This window comes from Narcine bancroftii, chromosome 3 (assembly GCF_036971445.1).
Source record: "Narcine bancroftii isolate sNarBan1 chromosome 3, sNarBan1.hap1, whole genome shotgun sequence".
Taxonomy (NCBI): domain Eukaryota; kingdom Metazoa; phylum Chordata; class Chondrichthyes; order Torpediniformes; family Narcinidae; genus Narcine; species Narcine bancroftii.
Window position 1 is genome coordinate 54,397,515 of NC_091471.1, and position 25,288 is coordinate 54,422,802.

Sequence of the window (25,288 nt, forward strand, 5' to 3'; positions counted from 1 at the left end):
TTTACCAAAGTCATGACGGATGAAATGTGTGGAAGACAGAATAATCACAAAGTTGCAGTATAAGTTAAAAAATTATTCTGTCAGAATAGATAAAGAGCAGAAAGTTTCATTCATAAATTACTGTTGTCACATTATGATATCTTTAGTTGTCTGTCACACAAATAATTAATTAGAGGACACTGAATAAGGTTTAACACTAACTCAGAATGATTTCCTTTATGTCTCGCATCAAAATGTTCAGAAGTTACATCTGGAGTTAGTCTGACCTGAGTAAACAATCATATTCTGGATACATGATGTTAGATAGACATCCAACTTTAATTTTCTGGCCCTTGCATTATTAATAATAAAAAAAAATTAATCCTAAATCCCACTTGGTGTTTACTATTTAGGTAATGTCTGACTGAACTGTGGGATTAACCATCTTAACTGTGGGTCGAGTTCAAGAGCTGTAGGTAATGTTACAGCTATATAAGGCCTTGGTTAGACCCCACTTATAATATTGTGTTCAGTTCTGATCACCTCATTATAGAAAAGATGTGGATGCTCTGGTGAGGGTGCAGAGGATATTTACATTGCCAGGATTGGAGAACATCCCTTATGTGGATTGTTGAGTGAACTTGGTCTTTTCTCCTTGGAGTAATGGAGGATGAGGGGTGACCTGAGAGAGGTGTACAAGATGATGAAAGGCATTGATCATGTGGATCGCCAGAAGCTTTTTCCCAGGGCTGAAATGGCTAACATGAGGGACATACTTTTAAGATGATTGGGAAAAAAATTCAGGGGGGTCGTAAGAGGTAAGATTTTCACACAGGCTGGTAGGTGCTTGGAATGCACTGCTGACAACAGTGGTGGAGGCAGATACAATAGGATCTATAAAGAGATAAGAACATGGAACTGAGAAAAAATAGAGGGTTATGTAGGAGGGAAATTCTAGGTTATCAAATGCTGTGGACTTCTATGTTGTATGAAATAAAAGGCTAGTTTATGTCAGGCTTGCTCTTATGGAAGAGGTTTGTTGTGGCTCAAGTCAGCATGGTCACCTTTCCATATTGTACAAAGAATTGGTTGAAAACAGAAGGTTAGCTATGTGTTAGGTTCCTGATCTTTCAAGATGTCCCGCTTATATATATTAAAAAAAAGCATTGCTTGGAAACTAGCAGAATTACTTATCATTACACACTGAGACACACTGAAGATGCTGGAATCTGAGGCTAAGCACACTCTGCTGGAAGAACTCAGTGGTGTGAGGAGTGTCAGTGGGGGGGAAAAGAATACAGTAGTCAAAATTTTGGGTTGCATCCCTTCAAGATTGGAAATGCAGAAAGCAAACTAGTGCAAAGAGGACTAGTGTTTAACAAAAAAGAAAAAAAAGTCAAGCTGGAGTCAGTGAGATTTTTTTTATTAATACCGATATATAAATGAGGGAAACAGGGTAAGTAATCATTAGTTGGATTGCAGCCTACCGAATATAAGTGGAACTTTCAGTTGAGCCTCAAAATAAAATAATTGATAATAAACTGTGGAGAATCAAATGGAAAATATTGCATGTGGTAGATATATAAAGTAAAATCATAAATCCTGGGAATACTCAGCAGGTCACATCGCATCATTTGAAAATGTTAATTCAAATCTGACATTCCATTGGAACAATATCACCAACTTCCTTTAGCAATCACAAGAGCACAAGCAAATGAAATTAGAATAAAAGCTTAAATAATATGGAATTAATTCATTGATACATTAATAGTAGTATTATTGTAGAAAAGGAAGAATGATCTGCTTGACAATTTATAGAATATTTTACCCAAAGATTTTATTTATTTAGAGCCATTCAAATAAAATATAAAACTTTACTTGCAAGATGCACCAAAATTAAGATATATATCAATTGTTTCCATAGAGTACCATATGAAAATGTTTAATGGGTGAAATATAAATTTGGTAATAAATGTATTTTGTCTATTAGTTTTATCTCAACATCTGAATGTAAAAGCTTCATCTGGTATTTGCTAACAAATCAAAGATACAGGGTAGCTCATTTGTTAAAAGTGGTAGGTAGATGGGAGTGTATTATATCTATAAAGACCATTGATGTTTAAGGAAATGTTGATTAGATATTCTCACAGCAAAGGTTACTTAGGTCACCTTGACATCAGGGTCTCTAACCAGAGCCAGTAGCTTGTCTAATTTAGCCATTTCCACTTCAGGTCCTTTTTGCACTTCTTGTCCCTTCTTTACCTAAAATTAAATAAGACCATAATTATTTGGAACATAGCACGCAAGATAAACAGTAGTGGTCCTGGAGTTATTTCTAGTTCAAAAGTGGGAGGAGATGGCAGGTTCCTTACTTTGAGAACATCAATGAATGATATGCTTTATACATAAATCTTTTCTCTGTGGATTGTCATCTTGTTCTGGTAGAGAAAATTGTGTGACTTGTGATCCTGAGAGTGATGCCTTCTGGAGCTATGCTCCTGGTAGGGTCACCTATGGCGGTGAGGTCCCTGACAAAGAACAATCCAACCAAGTTATCAACGGTGGATCAGGTGGATAAAGTTACTCTGAAATCAAGGCTGTAAAGGCGGACGATGGAAGTGTGATGTAATATTTGGGAATGTTTTTGGGAGATAAACTGGTAAAATTAGAGTAGGTTACATACATACACACACACACTTTAAAACAGATCTCATTTGAAATACTGAAGAATTCATATTCAGTGTCTTTACAGAAACTATGGAGAATGCTATGCATATTTCACAAGTAGGTGCTAATTGAAATGATGTCTTGAAATGAATAAACTATTGTCTTTGTTGGGAGTCAGGGCAATTGTGTTGGACATTTCTAACCACTCTGCAAAGTACTCATTCAAAGGTCAATGAGAGGTTTGTTTACAGATGGGAGCAGAAGACTAACTCCTACTGTTTGCAGGAGAAGGAGGGGGTTTTGCAAGTGAGAGAGGGAAGGACATGTGGCTGGCAGTTGGAATCTCACAGATGGAGAGAGAGAGAGACTGAACAGCTGAAACAAGCAAGAGAAGCTTGTTGGAACTGAAACAGAAGCTCCAGAGTGGCGGATGGCTGGAAGTGCTATATGTCTGATGTTCCTCTTGGAATAAGGGGAATAGAAAGGAACTCTGTGGTAGCCTGAAAGAAAGAGGTTATCATCTGGAGAACCCTGATGGGCAAGCTTCAACAGCAAGACACTGAGGCAACTAATGGTGGTACCTCAGTTGTGGAAATCCTGGAACACATCTCTCTCTGCAAACCTACAAAGAATCTTCCTGAGCAGTAAACATTTACCTTTCAAGCACCAAAGCCTGGTGAACTTTATACATGTTAAATTCTGTGCACCGTTTAAGAATTGCCTGCAACCAGTGAACTTGGATGAGATTGAACCGTGAACTAAATAATTTTTCTTAAATTTACACACACATTACATAGAATTAGAAGGGGGTTAAGTTGGGTTAGTTAAGTTAATAGAGATAAGTTGAAGTTTGATTCTGTTTTCATGTTTAAAGATAATTAAAAACAACTTTTGTTTAAGTAACTACTTGTCTTGATGAATATCTATTGCTGCTGGGTTTTGGGGAAGCAACAAACCATTGTGATTTCCATGCAATTGGAATTAGTTGGTTGATTTGCAAAGTATCGTGTACTTCTTGGAGTGCAACATCAAGTACATGTTAAACAAATACATGCATAGGCGTCTTTGCTCTGTGGATCAACGGAACGAAGGACATCATCCTCTACCTCGAGGGATAGCCATGATATAAATCTGAAATCTATCTTATTTTTTTCTCTAGTAATACGATAGTTGATAATGCCTTTTTAGTCTAGACTTTTATTTATTCACATGAATTGAAATACAACTCCGGTCTAGATAGAAGGGATTTTATATGATATACAGACACACACATACACATATATATATTATCCACTCCGTAAATGGTTATATGGTTATATGTAATATATATTATAATAAAATATTTCATATCATTAATTCATTCAATGTTTTGAAGTGATTAGTGATATTGGTACTGATTATAATAGCTTTATATAAAATGCTGTGTTACTTTCTGTACTTAATATATATTCCATGTACATCATGTTTTTTTTATGTTTCATTATTATAAAATCAATAAAAAGATTGAAAAAATAAATTTTCCAGTGGCCACAGTGGGATTCAGAAACATGCCACTTGATCAATTATGCTGGCCTCTGAACATTGGTCCAGTTAAATATAAGGAAAGTTCAATTTTTATTTCTCTCATTTATTCCTTTAAATTCAGTAATTAATTAAGTTTTACTGTTATAATTTGTCACAGAAAAGTATAATATGGAAATGTTCCCCACCGGTTATTTTATCCTTTTCAATTTAATACCAAGTAAGAATTCTTCAATAATACAAAGTTAAAGCTGAATAAAAATAGCAAATAAATAGACAGTAAAATATCTTTTACTTCTGCACACACTGAAAAATCAACCTTCTTTTCCAATGTTAGTCTTGGCTTGTGTGCAATTACCAATAAAGTAGCCAAAAATCAGTTGGTATGTATTTTTGGAAACGTAGAAACATAAATATGTATACAGCAGTCCAACCAAAATTAACCAGCCAAGCTTCAACATTAAATCACAATGTTTTGAAAAAAAAATACCCATAACTTGTTTAACTTTAATCAAAACACATTCTTCATAGATGGGGGCAATGGCTCTGGGTTCAGTACAATAAAATGTTATTCTAAGTTTACCTGAGAGATATATAGGAATAATAATAGGAATATAGGAGAGAAAATGCAAACATGTGAGGATTTTCACCGGTTGAGGAATGCAAGTTCAAATTATATTAATCCCAGTAATATAAATACCTTGGTAAATAAACTTGATAATTTCAAAAATTGCATTATTGAAAACTGGAGAAATATAACAAAAAGTATGAGCAAACATAACCATCAAGCCATTATGACATATGATACTTGTGAAGAGTGGAGAGAACTGGTGGGAAATACTGTACAATCACTGATAATGCTGTAAAGAGAGTGGAGATTGAGAGTGGAGTCCACAGGAAGGGCAATTCAAGGAAAGAGGCCCCACTTTGGAAATAGGGTTGTGATCTATGGTATAGAGCATAGGTAAGGAGGTATGAACCAGGACCAATGTTTAATCCTTTAATATTGCAATTCTGATTCCAAATTTATCTTTTTACAAGTAATTTCTGAGCCTGGTATCCTTTTTGAGGTTGGCTATCTTAGAGAAAACCATTCTTGGAAGATAAACAAGTGTTTCCTTTTTACATTTATAATGGGTTTAGAGTCTACCTCCAGCATGTGTAATGGATGTCTCTTGTCTGTCTTTACCTGTTTAGTAGCTGTTGTCATTCATGTGTGAGTGGACTCCCTGGCTATTCATTTTGAGATATTTAACAGGACATTGGTACCTGAAAAATTATTCCTATGTCATTACAGTTCTGTACCTATGTCATTATAGTTCTGTACCATTACAGTTCTGTACCATTACAGGTCTGAACCGGTATTATCCAGAGAAGGCAATGAATGTAGAACAGGAAGGTTGGAGATAACAGAAGAGACAGTTATAGACTCTTGTAATTATAAAATACATTTAGATAACACTCCACTGTGTAATTGGATTCTTGATGTCCTCACCTCCAGACCACAATCAGTGAGGATTGGTAAGAACATGTCCACAATCTCCATCAGAACTGGAGCACCTCAGGGCTGTGTTCTTAGCCCAATGCTCTACTTATTTCACACCTATGACTGTGTGGCTCAGTATGTTGATACCATAAAAAGGGCTGATGAGTCAGCATACAGGAGGGAGATTGAAAAGTTGGTTGAATGGTGCATCATCAACAATTTCACACTCAATGATATCAAAACCAAAGAGCTGATTGTTGACTTCAGGAAAGGAAAATCAGAGGTGTACAGTGGAGGGAACAGAGGTGGAGAGGGTGAGAAAATTCAAGTTCTTGGGAGGATCTCTCCTGGAGCCAACAATTAAAAAGCATCATGAAGCAAGCACATCAGTGCCTCTACTTCTACTTCCTCAGGAGTTTGTGGAAGGTTTGGTATGACACCGGAAACCCTGGCAAATTTCCACAGTTGTGTGGTGGAAAGTATGCTGATCAGCTGTATCATGGTCTGGTGTTGGGTCACCAATTGCCCTGAACATAAATCTCTGCAAAAGGTAGTGGACACAGCCCTGGACATCACAGCAAAAAAACCCTCCCCATCATTAAGCACATCTTCAGAGAATGCTGCTGTCAGAGAGCAGCAGCAATCACCAAGGATCCACACCATCCAGCACAAGTTATTTTCTTGCTGCTACCCTGAGGAGAGGTATGGGTGCCACACGGCTCGCACACAACCAGGTTCAGGAACAGCTGCTACCTCTCCAGAATTAGACTCCTCAACAAGAAACTCAACCAGGGACTCGTTTAAGGTCTTCTACTTTTGGATTTATTGACAGTTTTCACTTCTTTATTTGTTTACATGTGCATGTTATGTACAGACTTTTTTGCATTACCAATATGTAGTAATTCTGCCTCGCTCACAGGAAAATGAATCACTGGATTGTATGTGATGACATGCATGTACAATAAATATAAAATCTAAATCATATTTACAGTTGTGGCTAAGTCTAGGATCAGAGAGCTCAGTCTCATAATAAAAAGACATCCTTTGGAACCGAGATGAGGAGGCATATATCTTTTGTCAGAGGGTGGTGAATCTGTGGAAGTCGTCAAAGCAGAAGTTGATAGTTTCTTGCTTAGTAAGGCTATCAGAAGTTATGGGGAGAAGACAGGAGAATGGAGTTGAGAGGAAACATCTAATCTTTCTTGCCATTACTGCTCCCTAGCTGTCCTATTCATCTCATAGTTCACAAACATCTAAATTTTATGTCATCTTAAATTTGGAACTGTGCCCTGTACATCATAGTTTTCACCATTTATACATATTAAGAAAAGTAATGGATCCTTGAGAATTGTGCACTTTACTCCTACTCAAAAAAAAACATTTCTCTATTACTTCTGCTACTATAACTCATCTCGGATTTATCCCGTCAGAATCAGGTGATGAATCCACTTTAAATGCCACTAGTTTGTTACCTTCTCTCCATTAATTTGTAGCTCAGAGTGTTATTTACTTTGAGTCTTGCAATCTTGATACAGTTTGGTCCCATCTTGCATGTCATTGATGTGATTTCAGGTGGAACTCTTCATAATAGGAAGAAAGTAAGATATAGAGGTGCAGAAAGGAATCAGAAGGACATTGCTGGGATTGGAGGCTTGAGGATAGAAGGAGAGATTGGATGCACTAGGATTGCTTGGTTTGGAGCGAAGAAGGCTGAGGATGGACCTATTTTTATTTTTTTTAATTTAGAGATACTGTATGATAATGGGCCCTTCCAGCCCAAATGTGCCCATGTGATCAATTAACCTCTAACTCCATACGTATTTGAAATGTAGGAGGAAACCCACGTGGACATTCAGATTTCAGATTTATTGTCAGAATACATACATGATATCACATACAACCCTGAGATTCCTTTTCCTGTGGTCATGACAGAATTACCACTAATTGGTAGTGCAAAAAATAAACTGCACACAGCGTAAAACATGTAAATAAAGAACTGTAAACAGATAACGCATGTAAACAAACTGTGCAATACAGACAGAACAAAAAGAAAATCAATAAAGTGCACAAGTAAAAGTCCTTAAGTGAGTCCCTGATTGAGTTTGTCGTTGAGGAGTCTGATGGTGGAGGGGTAGCAGCTGTTCTGGAACCTGGTGGTGTGAGTCTTGTGGCACCTATACCTCTTTCCTGATGGCAGCAGCGAGAACAGAGCGTGAACTAGGTGGTGTGGATCTTTGATGATTGGTGCTGCTCTCTGGTGTCAGTGTTCCTTATAGATGCACTCCTTAGTGGGGAGGGTTTTGCCTGTGATGTCCTGGGCTCTTTCCACTATCTTTAGGAGGGCTTTACGTTCAGGTGTATTGATGGTCCCATACAGATACAGTTGGTCAGCACACTTTCCACCACACCTCTGTAGAAATTTGCCAGGGCTTCTGGCTTCATACTAAACCTCCAAAAACGCGTGAGGAAGTCGAGGTGCTGATGTGCTTTTTTCACAATGCCATTGGTTTTTTGGGTCCAGGAGAGATCCTCCGAGATAGTGACTCCCAAGAACTAAAATTTGATTACCCTCTCCACCTCTGGTCCCCAATGATCACTGGATTGTATACCTCTGGCTTTCATTTCCTGAAGTCAACAATCAGCTCCTTAGCTTTGGAGACATTGAGTGCAAGGTTATGGTTGGTGCACCATTCAGGCAATTCCAATCTCCATCCTGTATTCTGACTCATTCCCTTCCTTTATACAACCCATTATCATCAGCCAATATGTAGAGGGTTTTATTGTCATACCGAGCTACACAATCATACATGTAAAGTGAGTAGAGCAGGGGCTAAGAACACAGCCCAGTGGTGCTCTGTTACTGATGGAGATTGTGGAGGAAAAGTTTTTAACCACTTTTCACTGATTGTGGTCTGGAGGTGGGGAAATCCATGATCCAATTACACAGTGGGTATTAACTCCCAGGTCTTGGAGTTTACTAAGCAGTTTTGTGGAGATGATGGTGTTAAATGCTGAACTGTAGTCAATAAAGAGCATCTTCATGTATGTATCTTTGGTGTCCAGGTGTTTCAGGGCTTTGTGTAGAGCCAGTGAGATCGCATCTGCCAAAGACCCATTATTATGGTAGGTGAACTGGAATGTATCCATGTCACCGCTCAGACAGGAGCTAATATATTTCATCACTGGCCTTTCAAAATACTTCCTCACTGTTGATGTAAGTGCTACTTGTTGATAGTCATTAAGGCAGGATACTGCACTCTTCTTGCGCACAGGTATAATTGATGCCTGTTGACACAGGTTGGTATCACGCCCTGCTAGAATGAGATATTGAAGATATCCTTGAATACCTTGGTAATTTGGTCAGCACAGATTTTTAATACTTGGCTAGGTTCTCCATCTGGGCCAAATGCTTTCTTCGGATTTACTCTTCTGAAGGCAGCATGCATGTTATCCTTAGATACAGACAGGATGGAATCATCAGGGGATGTGGGGAGGCGGAGGGGTGGTTCTTTGATGTTACTGTCACCAAATCAGGCTTAGAAGGCATTTTCTGCCTCTGGGAGCGAAGCTTTGCTGTCTGGTACTTTACCGGATTTTGTTTTGTAACAGGTTATGGCATTTAGGACTCGTCACAATTTGGTGGGGACACACTCGTCCACAGCTATTTTGATAAAGTATGTGACAGCCTCAGTGTATTCTTTCAGATATTAGCAGAATTATTGAACCACCACTCAATCTGCTGACTTGAGGAAATCCTGTAACTTTTCTTTTGCCTCCTGTAACCACCTTCTAGCTGTCCTGTAAAAGATATTTTACTGTCTATTTATTTGCTATTTTTATTCAGCTTTAACTTTGTATTATTGAAGAATTCTTACTTGGTATTAAATTGAAAAGGATAAAATAACCGGTGGGGAACATTTCTATATTATACTTTTCTGTGACAAATTATAACAGTAAAACTTAATTAATTACTGAATTTAAAGGAATAAATGAGAGAAATAAAAATTGAACTTTCCTTATATTTAACTGGACCAATGTTCAGAGGCCAGCATAATTGATCAAGTGGCATGTTTCTGAATCCCACTGTGGCAACTGGAGAATTTATTTTTTTCAATCTTTTTATTGATTTTATAATAATGAAACATAAAAAAACATGATGTACATGGAATATATATTAAGTACAGAAAGTAACTAGCCTCTCTGTATAAAGGCCGAAGGAGCACAGCCAGGTGATCAGACTTGCCAAAGTGTAGTCACAGGAAAGAACAGTAGGACATCTTTATCTTGGTGTAGCAATGATCGAGGGTGCTGGGACCTCTGGTACAGCAGGTTACATGCTGGTGGTAATTAGGCAGGGTTTTCTTGACACAGGCCAGTTAAAGTTGCTGACTAAGACTTGTAGTGCGTCAAGCTGGGCTGACTCTTGTTTACTAACCACATTGTGCAGCTCTGTAAGTGCCAGTTTGTAATTGGCATCGGGAGGGAATGTAAACTCTGGTGAGAGTCACTGATGAGAATTCTTGGGGTAGATAGAAGGGACTGCATTTAATCGAGATTAGCTGTGAGGCAGTGGAGCAGGAGGTCGACATGACTCTAGTATCCGTGCACTGCCCAGTATTAACAAATAAGCACACATCGTCTCCTCACCCTTTTCCAGAATTTGAGGTCTGATCTAGTCTATGAATGGTGAAACTGTCTGGTCAGATAGCGATGTCCTGTGTGTTCTCTGTTCGCCAGGTCTCAGTGCGGCAAACAACTGAGATTTGTCTTATGTATCTCTGATAAAAAGTAGCCTTGCATTCACATTGCCGATTTTATTCTCCAGTGACTGGACATTTGCCAGTAATGTGGATGGTAAGGGAAGTCTCAGAGCCCTGCGTTTCAGCCTTGTTTGGATCCCAGCCCTCGCTCCACGTTTCTGACCTCGACCTTGCTGGTGGTCTGCCCCTTTAAGGCCTCTGCCTTGCAGCCATTCTATTTCTGACTCAGATGTTACCCGGAGGATTTGAAGATCATTAACTGTGTTCAGCTGTTGTCAGTCATTAAAAAGAAACACATGCAGCTGATTGCAATGAAAGCAGATGGGCATGGGTATTTTAAAGGTTTATGTCACAGGGGTTCTGCAGATTATCACTGTAGGACCCATTCAAGTCTTTCTCACCTCAAATCCATGTTTTCTTGGATTCCCCTACCTTGGGGAAAAAGATGGTGACAATCCATCTTATCTCTGCTACTCATGATTTCATATACCTCATTAGTGTAGTGGTTAGCACCAGCAACTTGGGTTCAAATCTGGCATGATCAGTAAGGAGTTTATATGTTCTCCACAGGTTGGGGAGTCTAAGAAGACATAGTTTTAAGGTGTGAGAGGAAGACTTAAATGGGACCTGAGAAATAGGTTGGTCACACAAAGAGAGGTAGGTATATGGAATGAGCTGCTGGAGGAAGTGGTGGAGGCAGGTAATTTAAAATGTATTGGGACAGGTGAATAGATAGGAAAGGTAAATGGGTGAAATGCAAACAAATGGAACAAGTTCAGGAAGGCATCTTGATATGAATGGATGTGTTAAGCTGAAGGCCGTGCCTCTGAGCTGCATAACACATTGGCTCTATGACAATTCTGTATTCAGTGTACCTGCTTGGTTTAACATTTGGGGTGCAAGTCAGCCCAAAAGCATAGTCTTTCATAAATATCATTTTGATTTAGTTTTTCCAAAATTATATAAATTATTTTCAAACTTTAGTAACTCAGAAATGTTAAAATAAATGCCATAATTGAGAAAACTATATTGCTGTATTTAATACTCTGCCATTGCCCTTCAACATAACCTCACTCATATTTGAGATGTGCTCCAGGATCTGTGCCCAGAAGCAGAATTCTGTGATGCAGAAGGGCCTGTATATCCTGGTGCCTAATTTTCAAAAGGCTACTGTGCAAGAACAGTGATTAATTAGGAAAACTAACATAATGTTATTGTGTACTCATTGCAGAAGAGAATACAAAGGAAGGCAGGTTTGTACCAAATTTATGAGGCTGAAACATAATTTATACTTCAAATTTATATAAGGCATTGGTGAAACCACATCAGTAATCATGATTTCTTATGTATGGAAAGATTTTAATGTGTTAAGAGTGTGACAGATTATTTAGAGGTGGTTTGGGAGGAATTGCTAGAGCAGCTTGCACACGCACATTTTAAAACACAGTATCGACAGCAGCTTGTCTGGGAGAGCATGTGATCTTTGCAAGCAGTGGAGAACAGTTTTGCTCTCAGAGAGAAAGGAGACAGAAATCAGTTCCAGAAGGACAATATGGCAAACTTTGGAAGGCTGCCTGGTCAAAGGAGGAGATTGGCAGTCTGAAAGATGACCTGAAAGAAAGAGAATCATCTGGAGAACCCTGAAGGGGGCAAGTTTCATCAGCAAGACTGATTAAAAAGGAATCAGTTGCAGATGTCCTGGGAAAGGAATCTCTCTCTGAAAACCAGCAAGAACCCTCCTGAGTGGTAACCATTTGCCTGTTAAGCACCAAAGAATGGTGAACTTTGTTAATGCTAACTTCTGTGCACAGTACAAGAATTGCCTGCATCAATGAGATTGGACTGTTATCCAAAGAACTTTTCTAATCTTAAATATACATGACACAAACCTGAGCTTAGTATTAGAGGGGGGATTAAGTAGTTAGGTAGGTTAAGTAATAAGTTAAAGTTCAATTCTGTTTTCTTCTTCAAATATAATTAAAAACTACTTTTGTTTAAGTAACCCTGTGTTGTGGTGCATATCTATTGCTGGTTTTGGGGTCCTCTAGACTCTAGACTCCGTAACAAGAGCAATTCAAAGAAGACTAATATATTGAATGAAAAGCAATTTAAAAATATATATATTATTAAACAAAGCTTAGTTTGTTAAGCAGCATCATTTAGGGAGAAGGAAGGAATGTTTGGTGTTTTTGGTTGAGACTTTGCATGAACACCCAATATCTGGAATGGCTTGTTATTTTCTGGAGTTGAGAAGAGAGGGAGGGTGAACTAGGTAGGGATGAAGGATTATGGACAGATGGAGAGACAGGCAGTTCATTGGCAGGTGCCAGACCAAAGGAAAGAGATGCAAGAGGAAAACAAGGAAATCAGGTGGAGGAAGATGAATCGGATGAAACAGGAGATGGCTGCATGGAGGGCAATAAGTGGAAACAAAGGCAGCCAGAGGGACTGAAACGTGAGATCATGAGGTGTCTTGATGGAATGGATATAAGTAGATGTTTCTTTTTGTGGGAGCATTTTAGAGATTACTATTTAAAAAAATAAGGAGCTGATCATTGATATTAAAATGGCATTAGTTATGATGTTTCATTGTCATTGCAGCTGCAGAAGGTGGATACCACATAGGGGTTGGAAAAGGGAACGGTCTCTTCATTCCATTACAATATCTACTGAGACAGTTATGAATGGTGTCATTCTGAATTGTGCTCACTGAGCCATCACATAATTAGGCTAGGCTCCTCTATGAGTATAAACTTAGGGATATTATCATTCACACTTAATATTTAACTTGGAAACATATTTAAAAAATATAGACTATAGAACATTATAGCCCATGATGTTGCGCCTACCCAACAATCTAAATCTTCCCTACCTCATGCCCATAACCCTCTATTTTTCTTGCATCCATGTAGTTGTCAAAGAGCCTTTTAAATGTCCCTATTGTACTAGCCTCCATCACCATCCTTGATAATGAATTTCAGGTACCCACTACTCTCTGTGCATATATATATTTAAAAAAAAACAACTATCTCTGTTGTCGACACTGAACTTTCCCCCACTCACCTTAAACAGACATTCCCTGGTATTTGCTACTGTCATCCCAGGAAAAACAAAATATTCTCATTTAAAAATATTTTAGAGCTAAGGGAGTTAACAGAGGCTTTGGAACAAACTATGGCATTCTATAGCACATTACATGAGAAATTCTTACCTTTGGTTGTTTTCGAAGATTTGGAGACAACTTCAAGATTGTCACACCTCCACGCTCATCTCCTACCATTATAATAGGGTGGGTTGGATTAAACGCAATATGTGTGAGTTTATTTCTCTTCTTGTTCACGATAGCTTGCTCGCAGATTGGTTCATATTTGTTAACATTTAAATCGTACACGTGAACCTGGTTTAAAAAAAAAATCAAAGTGGTCAACTGAACTTTCCACCCAATAAAATGTAGATGCCGGAAGCTGGAGGAAATAAACAGTCTGATGGAGGAACACACGGGATGGAGTGGGAGGATTGGACAGAGGCCAGTAAGGGACTGGTGAAATAGGTAGGGATGAAGGATTATGGACAGATGGAGAGACAGAGGCAGTTCATTGGCAGGTGTCAAACCAAAGGAAAGAGATGCAAGAGGATAGCAAGGGAATCAGGTGGAGGAAGATGAATCAGATGAAACAGGAGATGGCTGCATGGAGGGCAATAAGTGGAAACAAAGGCAGGCAGAGCTGCTAAGGTGAGAATGATAATATAGAAAATAATAGAGGAGAAGTGAAGGATGAATTGGACCAGATGGAACTGCGGTTGATCCCACTAATGAAATGTGGGTGGAAGAGGTTGGGAGAGGTATGAGAACTGAGGGGCTAGGTGGGGTGTAGTGTGGAAAAGAGGATAAAACGGGGAGTAGAAAGGGGAAGAACAGAGGATATTGCCTGAAATTGGAAAAGTCAATGGGCAGTAAGTGTTGAGGTGTTTCTGCATTGTATCTAAGTTTATTGATGAGGCAAAGATAGGTGAGTGGAACTTAAAGAGGTGGAATGCTCATTTTTTTTCCATTTGCTGTCTTCCTCTGATTGAGGAGTGACTGCAATGCATGTCACTGAGTGACAGGACTTGGCAGTCTCTCTTTCTGGTGAATACAGTGCTACACACAGCAGATAATCTGTCTGGGCCTCAAAAAATTGTCAATGTTAAAGTCACATCTCATAAAGATCTAATTTTACTTATGACAGGCTGTGTATGATACTTGAATTTTATAACTTATGAAATTTTTTAAAAATCTCCCTGGGTGCTTTAAAGATGAATGCTTCATCATCTAGCATAAAAGGTTTTTTAATATATTATGAATCTTAATCCATACTACAATATAGATCAGTGATTCTCAAACTTTTTCTTTCTACTCGCATATCACTTTAAGTATTTCCTATGCCATAGGTGCTCTGTGATTAGTAAGGGATTGCTTCAGGTGGTATGCGAGTGGGAAGAAAAAGTTTGAAAACCACTGTTTTAATCGTACCTCATTGACTCATTATGTGCACAGTTTCATAACTCCAAAGGAAATGGGCCAATGACAATTTTTCTCAAGCAAAATATTTCAGTAACAATTTGGTCTAGAGCAGTGATTCTCAATCTTCCCTTCCCACTCACATACCATCTTAAGCAATCCTTTAGTAAACACAGAGCATTTATGGCATAGGGATTACTTAAGATGATAAGTGAGTGGAAAGAAAAAGGTTGAGAACCACTGATAGAGATGATGCAAGGTAAACAGTGAACAGTAAAGTTGTGGTGTGAGTTTGACTTTGGTTGACCTTGTCTCTACTTTTTCTGAGTAGTTGGTTTTGCAAAGGGGTGGGTACGCAATCGGGATCGAGAGACCATGGACAAATATTAGTACCTATATTCAAGTTCACCAAAACATTGTCTCATCAATTCCCAGATCAATAATCAGATTGAAGTGTTTGTAGCCACTTTTGCATGACTAAGTAGACAGCTGTCTATTTACTGCTATTTTCTATTTGTAAAATATCCATCCTGAATTTGTAAATACATAGCAGACCTCAAATTATGGCTGCCTCTATGCCCATTAACACCATAACACCCAACCCTCCCCACTCCATCTCCCACCACCCAACAAATCCCATATCTTTCCCCCAACAATCTGACTGACTCCCATGTTGCTTGCTCTCTGACATCTGCCCAACTAATTCTCTTCATCCTCTTTCAGAACTCACCTCCCCTGCCCATCCACTCCCTCTTTCTGCCTCATAGTGAATAATTTCTTATGTCGACAGTTACAGGGATTACCGTATGTACATGTTATATGTGACAATATAGTAAATGTATTACAGTATATTGTATTCCTTCAATTTTTTTCAAATTTTAACTTCTCAGAGACTGTACTTAATTACAGCATTTTATTTTTATCTTCACTTAAATAGAGAAATCAGGTAAATATCTAAGTGAAATTGAATCCTCCCTGCCTGCTCATCTTCTATTTTACATGTATAGTGAAATAAATGCCTTTTACTGAAGTGAAATTGTGTTTTAAGAGACCAGTCCATTAAGTGGATTGGAACTGAAATTGGATTTTCTGTCTGCTCATCTTTTCTCTTTGAAGAGTTTGCATAATTAGCTATATATTGAGGTCTTCTGGAGGCAGATTGATTTTATTCAGGCAAACTTAATCTATATCTTGGAGCTGGCAGAAGAATAATACAATCTTTTTCTGGAAGTGATCAAGTTTTGAAAGTAACAAAGATGCAGCAGGAAACCCCTAATTTATTTTCTCTTTTTAACATTTACATCAAATCATCAAATCTTTGTTTACATATTTTGATGGATAATTTCTCTGACTTGTGTTTTGAATTTATACACCTTTACAATATTCAGGATGAAATGCTGGAGCTACCTCCCTCTATAATGAAACCTTAGCATTCCCATGTATTGTTGGGCTTTTATTACCGGTGGATCACTATTTCAAAATCTGTGGTTTGTGGGTTTGCTATAGACGGCCTGTGGTGATGTGACAGATATTCTGATGGAATAAATTAGTAACATGTAAAATGTTGTAAACTTGATGAATTAAATTATAATTCTCAAAATGTCTTCTTCCCACCAAAATGAAACAAAAGTTATGTTGATTGTCTGAGAAAAGACTCAAGCTTACCAGCGCCCCACTACAACACCCCCACCCTCCACACCTCCCTCCACCACACATAATATTTGTGGTCTGTGGGATTGCTATATTTTTCACTGTAAATAAAGGAATACTTATACAGGTACACAATCCTTTATCCGGACATCTAAACTCCGGAAATTTCCAAAATCCGGCAAGTGGGGAGAGAGATCAGCAGCGCGAGTCGGGGGGGGGGGGGGGGGGGTGTGTGTGTGTGAGACCGGCAGTGCGAGTCGGGCGGGCGGGGGGCAGAGACTGGTAGCGCGAGTCAGTCGGGCGAGGGCGAGAGACCAGCAGCGCAAGTCAAGTGGGCGAGGGGGAGATGGCAGTGCCACTGGAAGGCGGTGGGGGTGGATACAGAAGCACAATTTTGGTGGGCTTAAATCTGACTTTCCGAAATCCAGAAAAATCCAAAATTCGGAACACACTGTCCCCCAAGGGTTCTGGATAAAGGATTGTGTACCTGCAGAGGTATTAATCTGGAGGAGTATATGGCATCAGTGACCAGCTTCATCAGTTAGTGTTCTGACAGGGTTTCTGTGCCCAAGATCACCATAACCTGAACCAACTACAAGCCGTGGATTACAGTGGAGGTGCGCTTGCTGCTCAGGAACCGAGACACTGCCTTCAGAGTGGATGACAAAGTAGGAATAGGCAAGAGCCAAGCTGTCTAAAGCCATCAGGGAAGCAAAGCATGCACACGGCCAGCACATTTACAGTCACATCCTGGAGAGCAAGGAATGCGATGCATGTGGAAGGGCATCCAAGACATCACCAACCACAAGACTACATCATCTGCCTGTACTGGAGATGCCTCCCTCCCAGACACACTGAACAACTTCTATGAGTGCTTTGAGGCAAAAAATGACGTTGTAGTGAAGAAGACCGCTTCTCCTCCAAATGACAAGGTGCTGTGTTTTGTAGTGGCGAATGTGAAAAGGTTACAGACCCAGTCACTGTACGGATGATGCCTTCACCACTGCCCTCCATCTAGCCCTCACCCACCTGGGAAAAATGGACTCATCTGTTCAAATGCTGTTTATTGACTTCAGCTCAGCATTCAACACAATCATACCACAGTACTTTATAAGGAAGTTGAGCCTGCTGGGACTAAACACCTCCCTCTGCGATTGGATTCTTGACTTCCTGTCGCGGAGACCTCAAGCATTCCGGATCAGTAACAGCACCTCCAAGACTATCACACTGAGCACAGGGGCCTCCCAGCATTGCATGCTTAGTCCACTACCGTTCAGTCTGCTGACCCACGATTGTGCAGGTAAACACAGCTCGAACCACATCATCAAGTTTGCTGATGACACAACCATGGTGGGCTTGATCAGTAAGAATAACAAGTCGGTGTACAGAGATGAAGTGCAGTCACTAACAGATTGGTGCACAGCCAACAACCTGTATCTGAACATTAAAAAAACAAAAGAGATGGTTGTTGACTTCAAGAGGGCCCAGGTGAACCACAGTCCACTGACCATTGACAGCTCCATCGTTGAGATTGTCAAGAGTCTCAAGTTCCTTGGAGTGCACTTGGCGGTGAATTTCACCTGGTCCCTTAACACCAGCTCCATAGCCAAGAAAACCCAGCAGCACCTCTACTTCCTGTGAAGGCTGAGAAAAGTTTATCTCCCACCCTGCGTCCTCACTACGTTCTACAGAGGGTGTATTGAGAGCATTTTGTGCAACTGTATCACTGCCTGATTTGGAAGCTGTACCTCCTCGGACTGCAAGACCCTGCAGAGGATGGTGAAGACAGCGGAAAACATCATTGGGTGCTCTCTTCTGACCATGAAGGAATCTACAACACTCAATGCAGGCAAAAGGCAATAAACATTGTGAAGGAATCCACACACCCCTTGTAAATTGTTCTTCCTTCTGCCATCTTGTAGGAGGTACTGCAGCACTTTGGCTCTTGCATTCAGATTGAGCAATAGCTTTTTCTCCCAAGCTATCAGACTCCTGAATTCCAAGAACATTTGTGGATAGGGTACCATGGACTGTGGGGTTTATGGGGTGTCTGGGAAAGGGTAGCACCTCTGATTGGGGGGGAGCTCGTCCATCTTTGGTCCCTAACTGATGCTTAGCTCTCACCTGTGGCTCCAAGTAGCTGTAGTATGTGCAGCGGCCACACCCCAGTAAACCGTCTTGGCTAAACCAGGTGAGGATAGCCAATGGGCCTTCAACCCTCATTGAGGGTAGAGGATCTATCTATCCTAGAGTGTGAAGTCTGTCCCTGGCGGATTGAGTAGAAGAGACTGATTAATAGTCCAATGGTCCAGAAAGGAGGCCCATCAGGCACTGTGGAGCGCTAAGAGCATGACAAGATACTTAGAAGTCCTGGTCATCCAATGCACCAAGAGAGATCTCCAACCGTAACTGATGTCTGTGCCACTGGATCAAGGTCTCTTCTGCTGAGAGAGTGTGCAATGGCTGTTCCACTTAAAACTCCATCATGCATAGGTTTCTGTTTTGTGATTCATCTCAGTTAACCCAACTCATCAAGTCCTGTGGGAGTGGCGAAGCAAGAGGTGGAGATGACACTGGCAGTTATAGTCACAAACCTGCATGAAGGCAGCCCTTGGACCAATGGTTGTTTGTCTCTGTACTTGGGGCAGCAGAGATGTCCAGCAGCATCTAGGGTGACTGAGCAGTCCTTTTTAGGATTACACTCCCTACCCTCAAATGAGGGAGGGGTTTAGAAAAGGTACCTCAAACACTGCCTGCCCCACAACACCATCTGACTACCTAACTATGGCTGGCAGATCATCTCTTTCGCGGGTGGCTGAACTTCGCTGTAATTGCATTGACATTGCTGTACTCAGTGAGACCAGGCTTGCAGACGAGTGTTCATTACAGGAAGCAGCAATTGGATATACATTATTTTGGAAAGGAAAACCACAGACTGACAACAGGATCCATGGAGAAGGTTTTGCAATCAAAACTGCTCTTCTGAAGAACGTCCTTACCCTACCCACTGGAATCAATTAACGTATCATGAGGTTGCGCTTTCCTCTCATTAAGCCCCATTTGTCAGTGTCTATGCACCAATCGTGAATACAGATGAAGACAAGGAAAGTTTCTATGAGGATCTGGATCAGATGATTCAGACAACCCCTGCCAGCAACAAATTTGTCATCTTGGGCGACTTCAATGCTAAGGTGGGGATAGATAGCGACACATGGGACAGAGTCCTTGAGAGACATGGAGTTGGAAAATCAAACAGTGATGGCCTGCTGCTTCTGAGTAGGTGTGCTGAGCATAATCTGTGCATCAATAACACAATGTTCAGACTTGCAAACAAGTACAAAACAACTGGGATGTATCCTAGGTCTAAACACTGGCACCTACTTGACTATGTCATAGTATGCCAGCGTGACCTTCAAGATGTCACCATCACCCAGGCCATGTGAGGTGCTCAGTGCTGGGCAGATCACAGGCTGGTTCAGTCTGTCTTCAACCTGCCCATAGCTCCTTTGCATCGTAAATAATCAGACTGTCATTTAATGTCAGCAACTGCAAGATCCAGGTCAAGCTCAACATTTTCAAAATGCACATAATGAAAAACTCTCCAGCAATTCACCCGTTGTGGGAACCTGTTCTGAAAAGTGGAAGCAGTTCAAAGATGTTGTCACACAGACTGCAACAACCATACATGGAATGAAAACCCGAGTGCATCAGGATTGGTTTGATGAAAACCATGGGACCATTTAATCAGTCATTAGATCCAAGAACAAGGCCTATGCAGACTGGCGAAATGACCCGTCGTCCGTCTGAAAGAAAAACAAGTTTAAACATCTGCATCCAAACTACAGGCAGAACTGCGAGAAATGAAGGACAAGTGGTGGCAGAGAAAAGCTGTGCAAGAGGAACACTATGCAGACATGCATGCAACCAGAGAGTTTTTAAGTGCCATAAAGTCAGTTTCTTTTTTCTTTGGCATGGCTTCGTGGACGAAGTCAGTTTATGGTCCTTATAAATCAGGATGCTCTCCCTTGCTGTCATCAGACTGATCAAGCCTGATCAAAGACCAGGAAGGACAGAAAAATCACTGGGATGAATACTTACTGCACATCCCTCAGCAGCAGTCTTGGATGACCTAGACCTGTCACCCTCTACTGATGAGATCAATAAAGCGATCTTGCAGAGGAATTCAAATAAAGCAACAGGGCAGGATGATATTCCTGCGATGATCTACAAATCTCTAAGCCCAAAAACACCATAGGCATTCCAAGACATCCTGGAAGACACCTGGTTCACAGAGAAGATGCCTGATGACTTCTGTGATGCCCTCATCATGGCTCTCTACAAAAATAAGGGAAGCAAATCAAACTGTGGAAACTACAGGGGTATCTCACTGCTGTCTATCGCAGGCAAGATTTTTGCCTGCATCCTCCTGAACAGGCTTGTCATTGTCTCTGAAAGGAATCTCCTGGAGGTGCAGTGCAGCTTTCAGCCAGAATGGAGTACAGTGGATTAATTTTTGCCATGAGACAAATTCAGGAGAAGTGCATCAGCAGAACAAGCCTTTTTACTCTGTCTTCATTGACCTGTCAAAGGCATTTGACGCTGAAAACAGGGAGGCTCTCTGGATCATTCTGATTCATTATAGATGCCCAGGTAAATTTGTTAAAATGACTCAGCTGCTCCATGATGGAATGACAGGATAGGTCCTCTGCAGTGCTTATACATCAGCTACATTTGCCATTTCTAATGGGGTAAAGCAGGGTTGTGTACAGGCCCAGTCTTGTTCAATCTGTTCTTCACTTGCATGTTGTCACATGTTGTCCAAGTTCTGGAGGAGGGAGGTATTGACTGGACGGCTCTCTCTTTGATTTCATCACTTGCCACTTGAATGCATGGACGAAGTGCCTCTACATAGTCATTCAAGAAACCCTTTTTGCTGATGACTGTGCGCTCTTGGTGCACAAAGATAATGATCTGCAGTTAATGCTCAACAAATTCTCAGATACTGCTATGCTCTTTGGCCTGACCATCAACCTGAAAAATACTGAAGTACTCCATCAGTCTGTGCCAAACACCAACACCATAGAACCAAAAATCACTGTTGATAACACCCAGCTGATAAATGTAAACAGCTTCAAATACTTGAGGAGCATCATCTCAAATAATGGGTCTTTGGACAAATAAATTGACTCCAAGATCAGCAAGGCCAGTCATGCTCTGGGGAGGCTGCGTACCAGAGTACTCAATCAACACAACATCTGCATCTCCATAAAGATGAAAGTCTATAGAGCTGTGGTCATCCCTTCTCTCCTATATGGATGTGAGACCTGGACTCTGTACCGATGTCACATTAAACAACTGGAGAAATTCCACATGCACGCCATCCATTCCATCCTTGGCATCCGTGTCTTCAACCTGGAGGTCTTGGGTCACGTGAAGTCCACCAGCATCGGGTCCCTGATCATCAGAGTCCAGATGTGGTAGGTGGAACATATCATCAGAATCGACGTCCACCGTATGCCTCGCCAGCTGCTCTATAGTGAACTGAAAGCCAGACGGAGACCTCAAGGTCGTCCACACAAGTTTTGTAAAGACGCTGTGAAGGAAACGTTACACTACTGTGGCATCGGCCGAGAGAACTAGAAGCTGCAGCTGCTGACAGATTCTGTTGGCGAGCCCTGTGTGACCAATTTCCAAGACAGGCCCTGCCCTGAATGACATCGCAGAACAGCAGCCATAGTTATTACAACAACAGTCTTCCAGTGCCCCCATTGTGCTAGACTTTGCACTTCCAGACTGGGACAGCAAAGTCACTTTTGTGGCCACAGATGAACTGCACAACAATATGTCTTCTTCGAACCGAATGGCGACCAATAATAATACTGTGGACTCTTACTTTTTATGTCTTAATATTTTAATGTGTTTAACTTCTAACTTTTATTTATGTAAGTATGCTCCATGGTCCTGGAGGAATGTTATCTCATCTTTACCATGGTGTGAACAATAAATAAAGGCGACGACTTGACTTGAGGTCATTTGTGGAGAAAGATTGAGAACCATTCCTTTAGATTGATGTCGAAAATGCAATTAGAGTTGTGAACTCAATACAAAATCATGCCAAATAGAAGAAACAGGATTTGAAATTAAGGAGAGATAAAAGAGAAAGTAAGAAAAGAATCTGACAATTAGTTGAATGAAGGAAGTGCTCCATTTTTATTTTCTAGACCAGAGGTATTGACAATAATTAAGCCTTATTATTCCATTAGAAAACCTTTTGTTTCTAGGTTATTATGCATATATCACAAAGGGATGGCAAATAGGTAATTTGAAATTTTTCAGTTGGTCCAATAGCAGATATATGCTACACTCACTTGAAACAAAGCAATCCTGAAATCATATTGAGTTAAACAAGAAAGCCTGTAGATGCTGTAGTGCAAAACACATATGCACTGGAGGAACTCAGCAGACCACACAGCATCCATAAGAAGTAAAGGGTAACCAACATTTTGAGCCTGCGCCCTTCATCAACATAAGGGCGCAGGCTCGAAACGTTGCTTAATCTTTACTTCCTATGGATGCTGTGTGACCCACTCAGTTTCTCCAGCATGTCTGTGTATTGCATCTAAAATCTTATTTGTAAGATTGATCTGCAAAATATGAATGAGCACCAGAAGGGTGGGAATCTGATGGCTTCTTTATAATGTCAACTGATAAAGCACAACACCAAGAGAGAGAAAGCAAAGAAATTATAACAATGGTCTGCATGTTGTTTTAGAACATGCACTTGTGATGTTCTCAGAGATGGCCTTGGTTGATCCTTTTAAAGATTGCCATTTTGCCTGCTCCTAGAACAGAAACAAGCTCTGTGCATTGGGGTTTAAAAATTGCTTTGTGATCCTACGGATGGGCTATTGCTTTATTTAAAAATAAGGTTTTAAAATATCATACTTCAAATGATTAAAATCTATCAAGATAAATCAATAAATATGACAGTGGTAAAGTGTTAGGACCTCTCCCTCAATGTCAGCAAAACCAAGGATCTAGTCAATGACTTCTGGAAACAGAGAAGAGACAGGCCCCTGTAGATATCAATGGTGCTGTGCTGCAGATGGATAGAGCTTTAAGTTCTTAAGAGTAAATATCACCAACAACCTGTTCTGGTCCAATCTTGTCAATACTCTGACCAACAAAATGCAATAGTAATGTTTCTCAGAAGTCAACTGAAAATTCAGCATACCCTCAATGTCTCTTACCAATTTTTACAAATGTAGGAAGTATCTTGTCTGGGGTAAAGAAAACCTGCAGATACTGGGGTCAAGTGCAATACACAAAAGTGCTGGAGAAACTCATCAGCAATGTCAAAATTCAGGGCTCAGGCCTGAAACATTGGTTACCTTTTACTTCCTATGGATGCCACATGATCTGATAAGAATTTTCAATACTTTTGTGTATTGCAGGTATCCTGCCTAGATGTATTACAGCTTGATACAGGAATTGTTCTGGCTAAGACCTGAAGAAACTACAGATAATTGTCACCATTGCTCAGGCCATCATGCAAATCAAAATTGTCTCGGTCTACACTTTATGGAAAACTATCCTCCCTGCTCCTTCCCACCTCACCCCCCTTCTTTTGGGTAGAAGATACATGAAGCCTCCAGATTTAAGGACTATTTCATTCCCACTGCTATTGGACTCAAACATTGTGCAGTGTGGATTGTGGAGGGTCATGTGCCTCTCCATCTGGAGCCTGGAGGGAATGTGGATTGTGGAGGGCCACGTGACCTCTCTGTCTGGAAGTTACTCAGAAGTCGCATCATCTGCCAATCAAGGTTGGACTCCATCCACCCATTAGTGCACACCTAACCATTGGTCCCTTCAACCACCTAGTGATTACCTGGATTGGACCCTCCAGCTTGCTGTACTATAAAGTTCACCACATGCAGTAGCTCTTCCTCTCTTTGCTCTTTAGTTCTGAGATGAACCTTCCTCCACTCCAGGTCGTGAACTGTGGGCAATGCTGGAGGAGTTGTTGTTAATGTGTACACTATATAGAGATTAGGGTTAGAGAGCATTGGAGCCATGCTGTTATTAGATAAGGAATGGGAGGTAGCATATTGGTTGTTACACAGTTGCTACTATCAGTAGTATTAAGTCCGATATGACTGATCATACTGTTTTGTGATTGAGAGTAATGCTTTAGTGTGTGTTATTCCTGTTGCAATCCCCTTGCATGTGTTTTAATAAAGATCCTTCCTGTGATCAGCCGTGTCCAGACTTGTTGCTCTTTGAACTTGTTGCTACACTTGCGTGGCAGGAAATTTAATTGCATATTGCTGCTGTGGCAACATTACACAAACAGAAATTATTTTCTTTTCAGAATGTAAGAAAACAAAAGACTAATATATGACTTTGGATATAGCTAGGCATGCCTGGATGGAGTCACCCGTGTGCTTTTGGCACTGTTTCTTTTTCTGCCATATAGATTGTGACATCATTCCCCATCCTTTTTAAAACAATGCACATGTTATTTTGGAGAATCATACAGTAATTAAATTGAGAAGACAACAAATACATGAGATAGATAATAAATATTCATAGTAACTAAAATGAAAAAAACTGACTTGAAATAGTGCAGACAGTCCTTTTGTAATGTTGAAGAAGTCCATAATTAGTGTAACAAGGGGAGATTCAAGAGTCCAACAGTTAGATGAAAGAAACTGTTCTTAA

At 40.4% G+C, this 25,288-nt stretch overlaps 1 protein-coding gene across 2 annotated transcripts in view; it reads right to left on the reverse strand.

Annotated features, from left to right (window-relative positions):
* Positions 1-1,386: 1,386 nt before the first annotated feature.
* The window catches only part of dnai1.2 (dynein, axonemal, intermediate chain 1, paralog 2), a 238,483-nt gene continuing 214,581 nt past the window's right edge, over positions 1,387-25,288 (reverse strand). For both annotated transcript variants that reach the window (XM_069924099.1, XM_069924097.1), the window contains 2 exons: positions 13,625-13,810; positions 1,387-2,241 (listed from right to left, as the gene is read on the reverse strand). In XM_069924099.1, the coding sequence (XP_069780200.1) occupies positions 2,140-2,241; positions 13,625-13,810 (288 nt within the window). In that variant the 3' untranslated portion in view covers positions 1,387-2,139. The remainder of the gene's footprint in view (positions 2,242-13,624; positions 13,811-25,288) is intronic.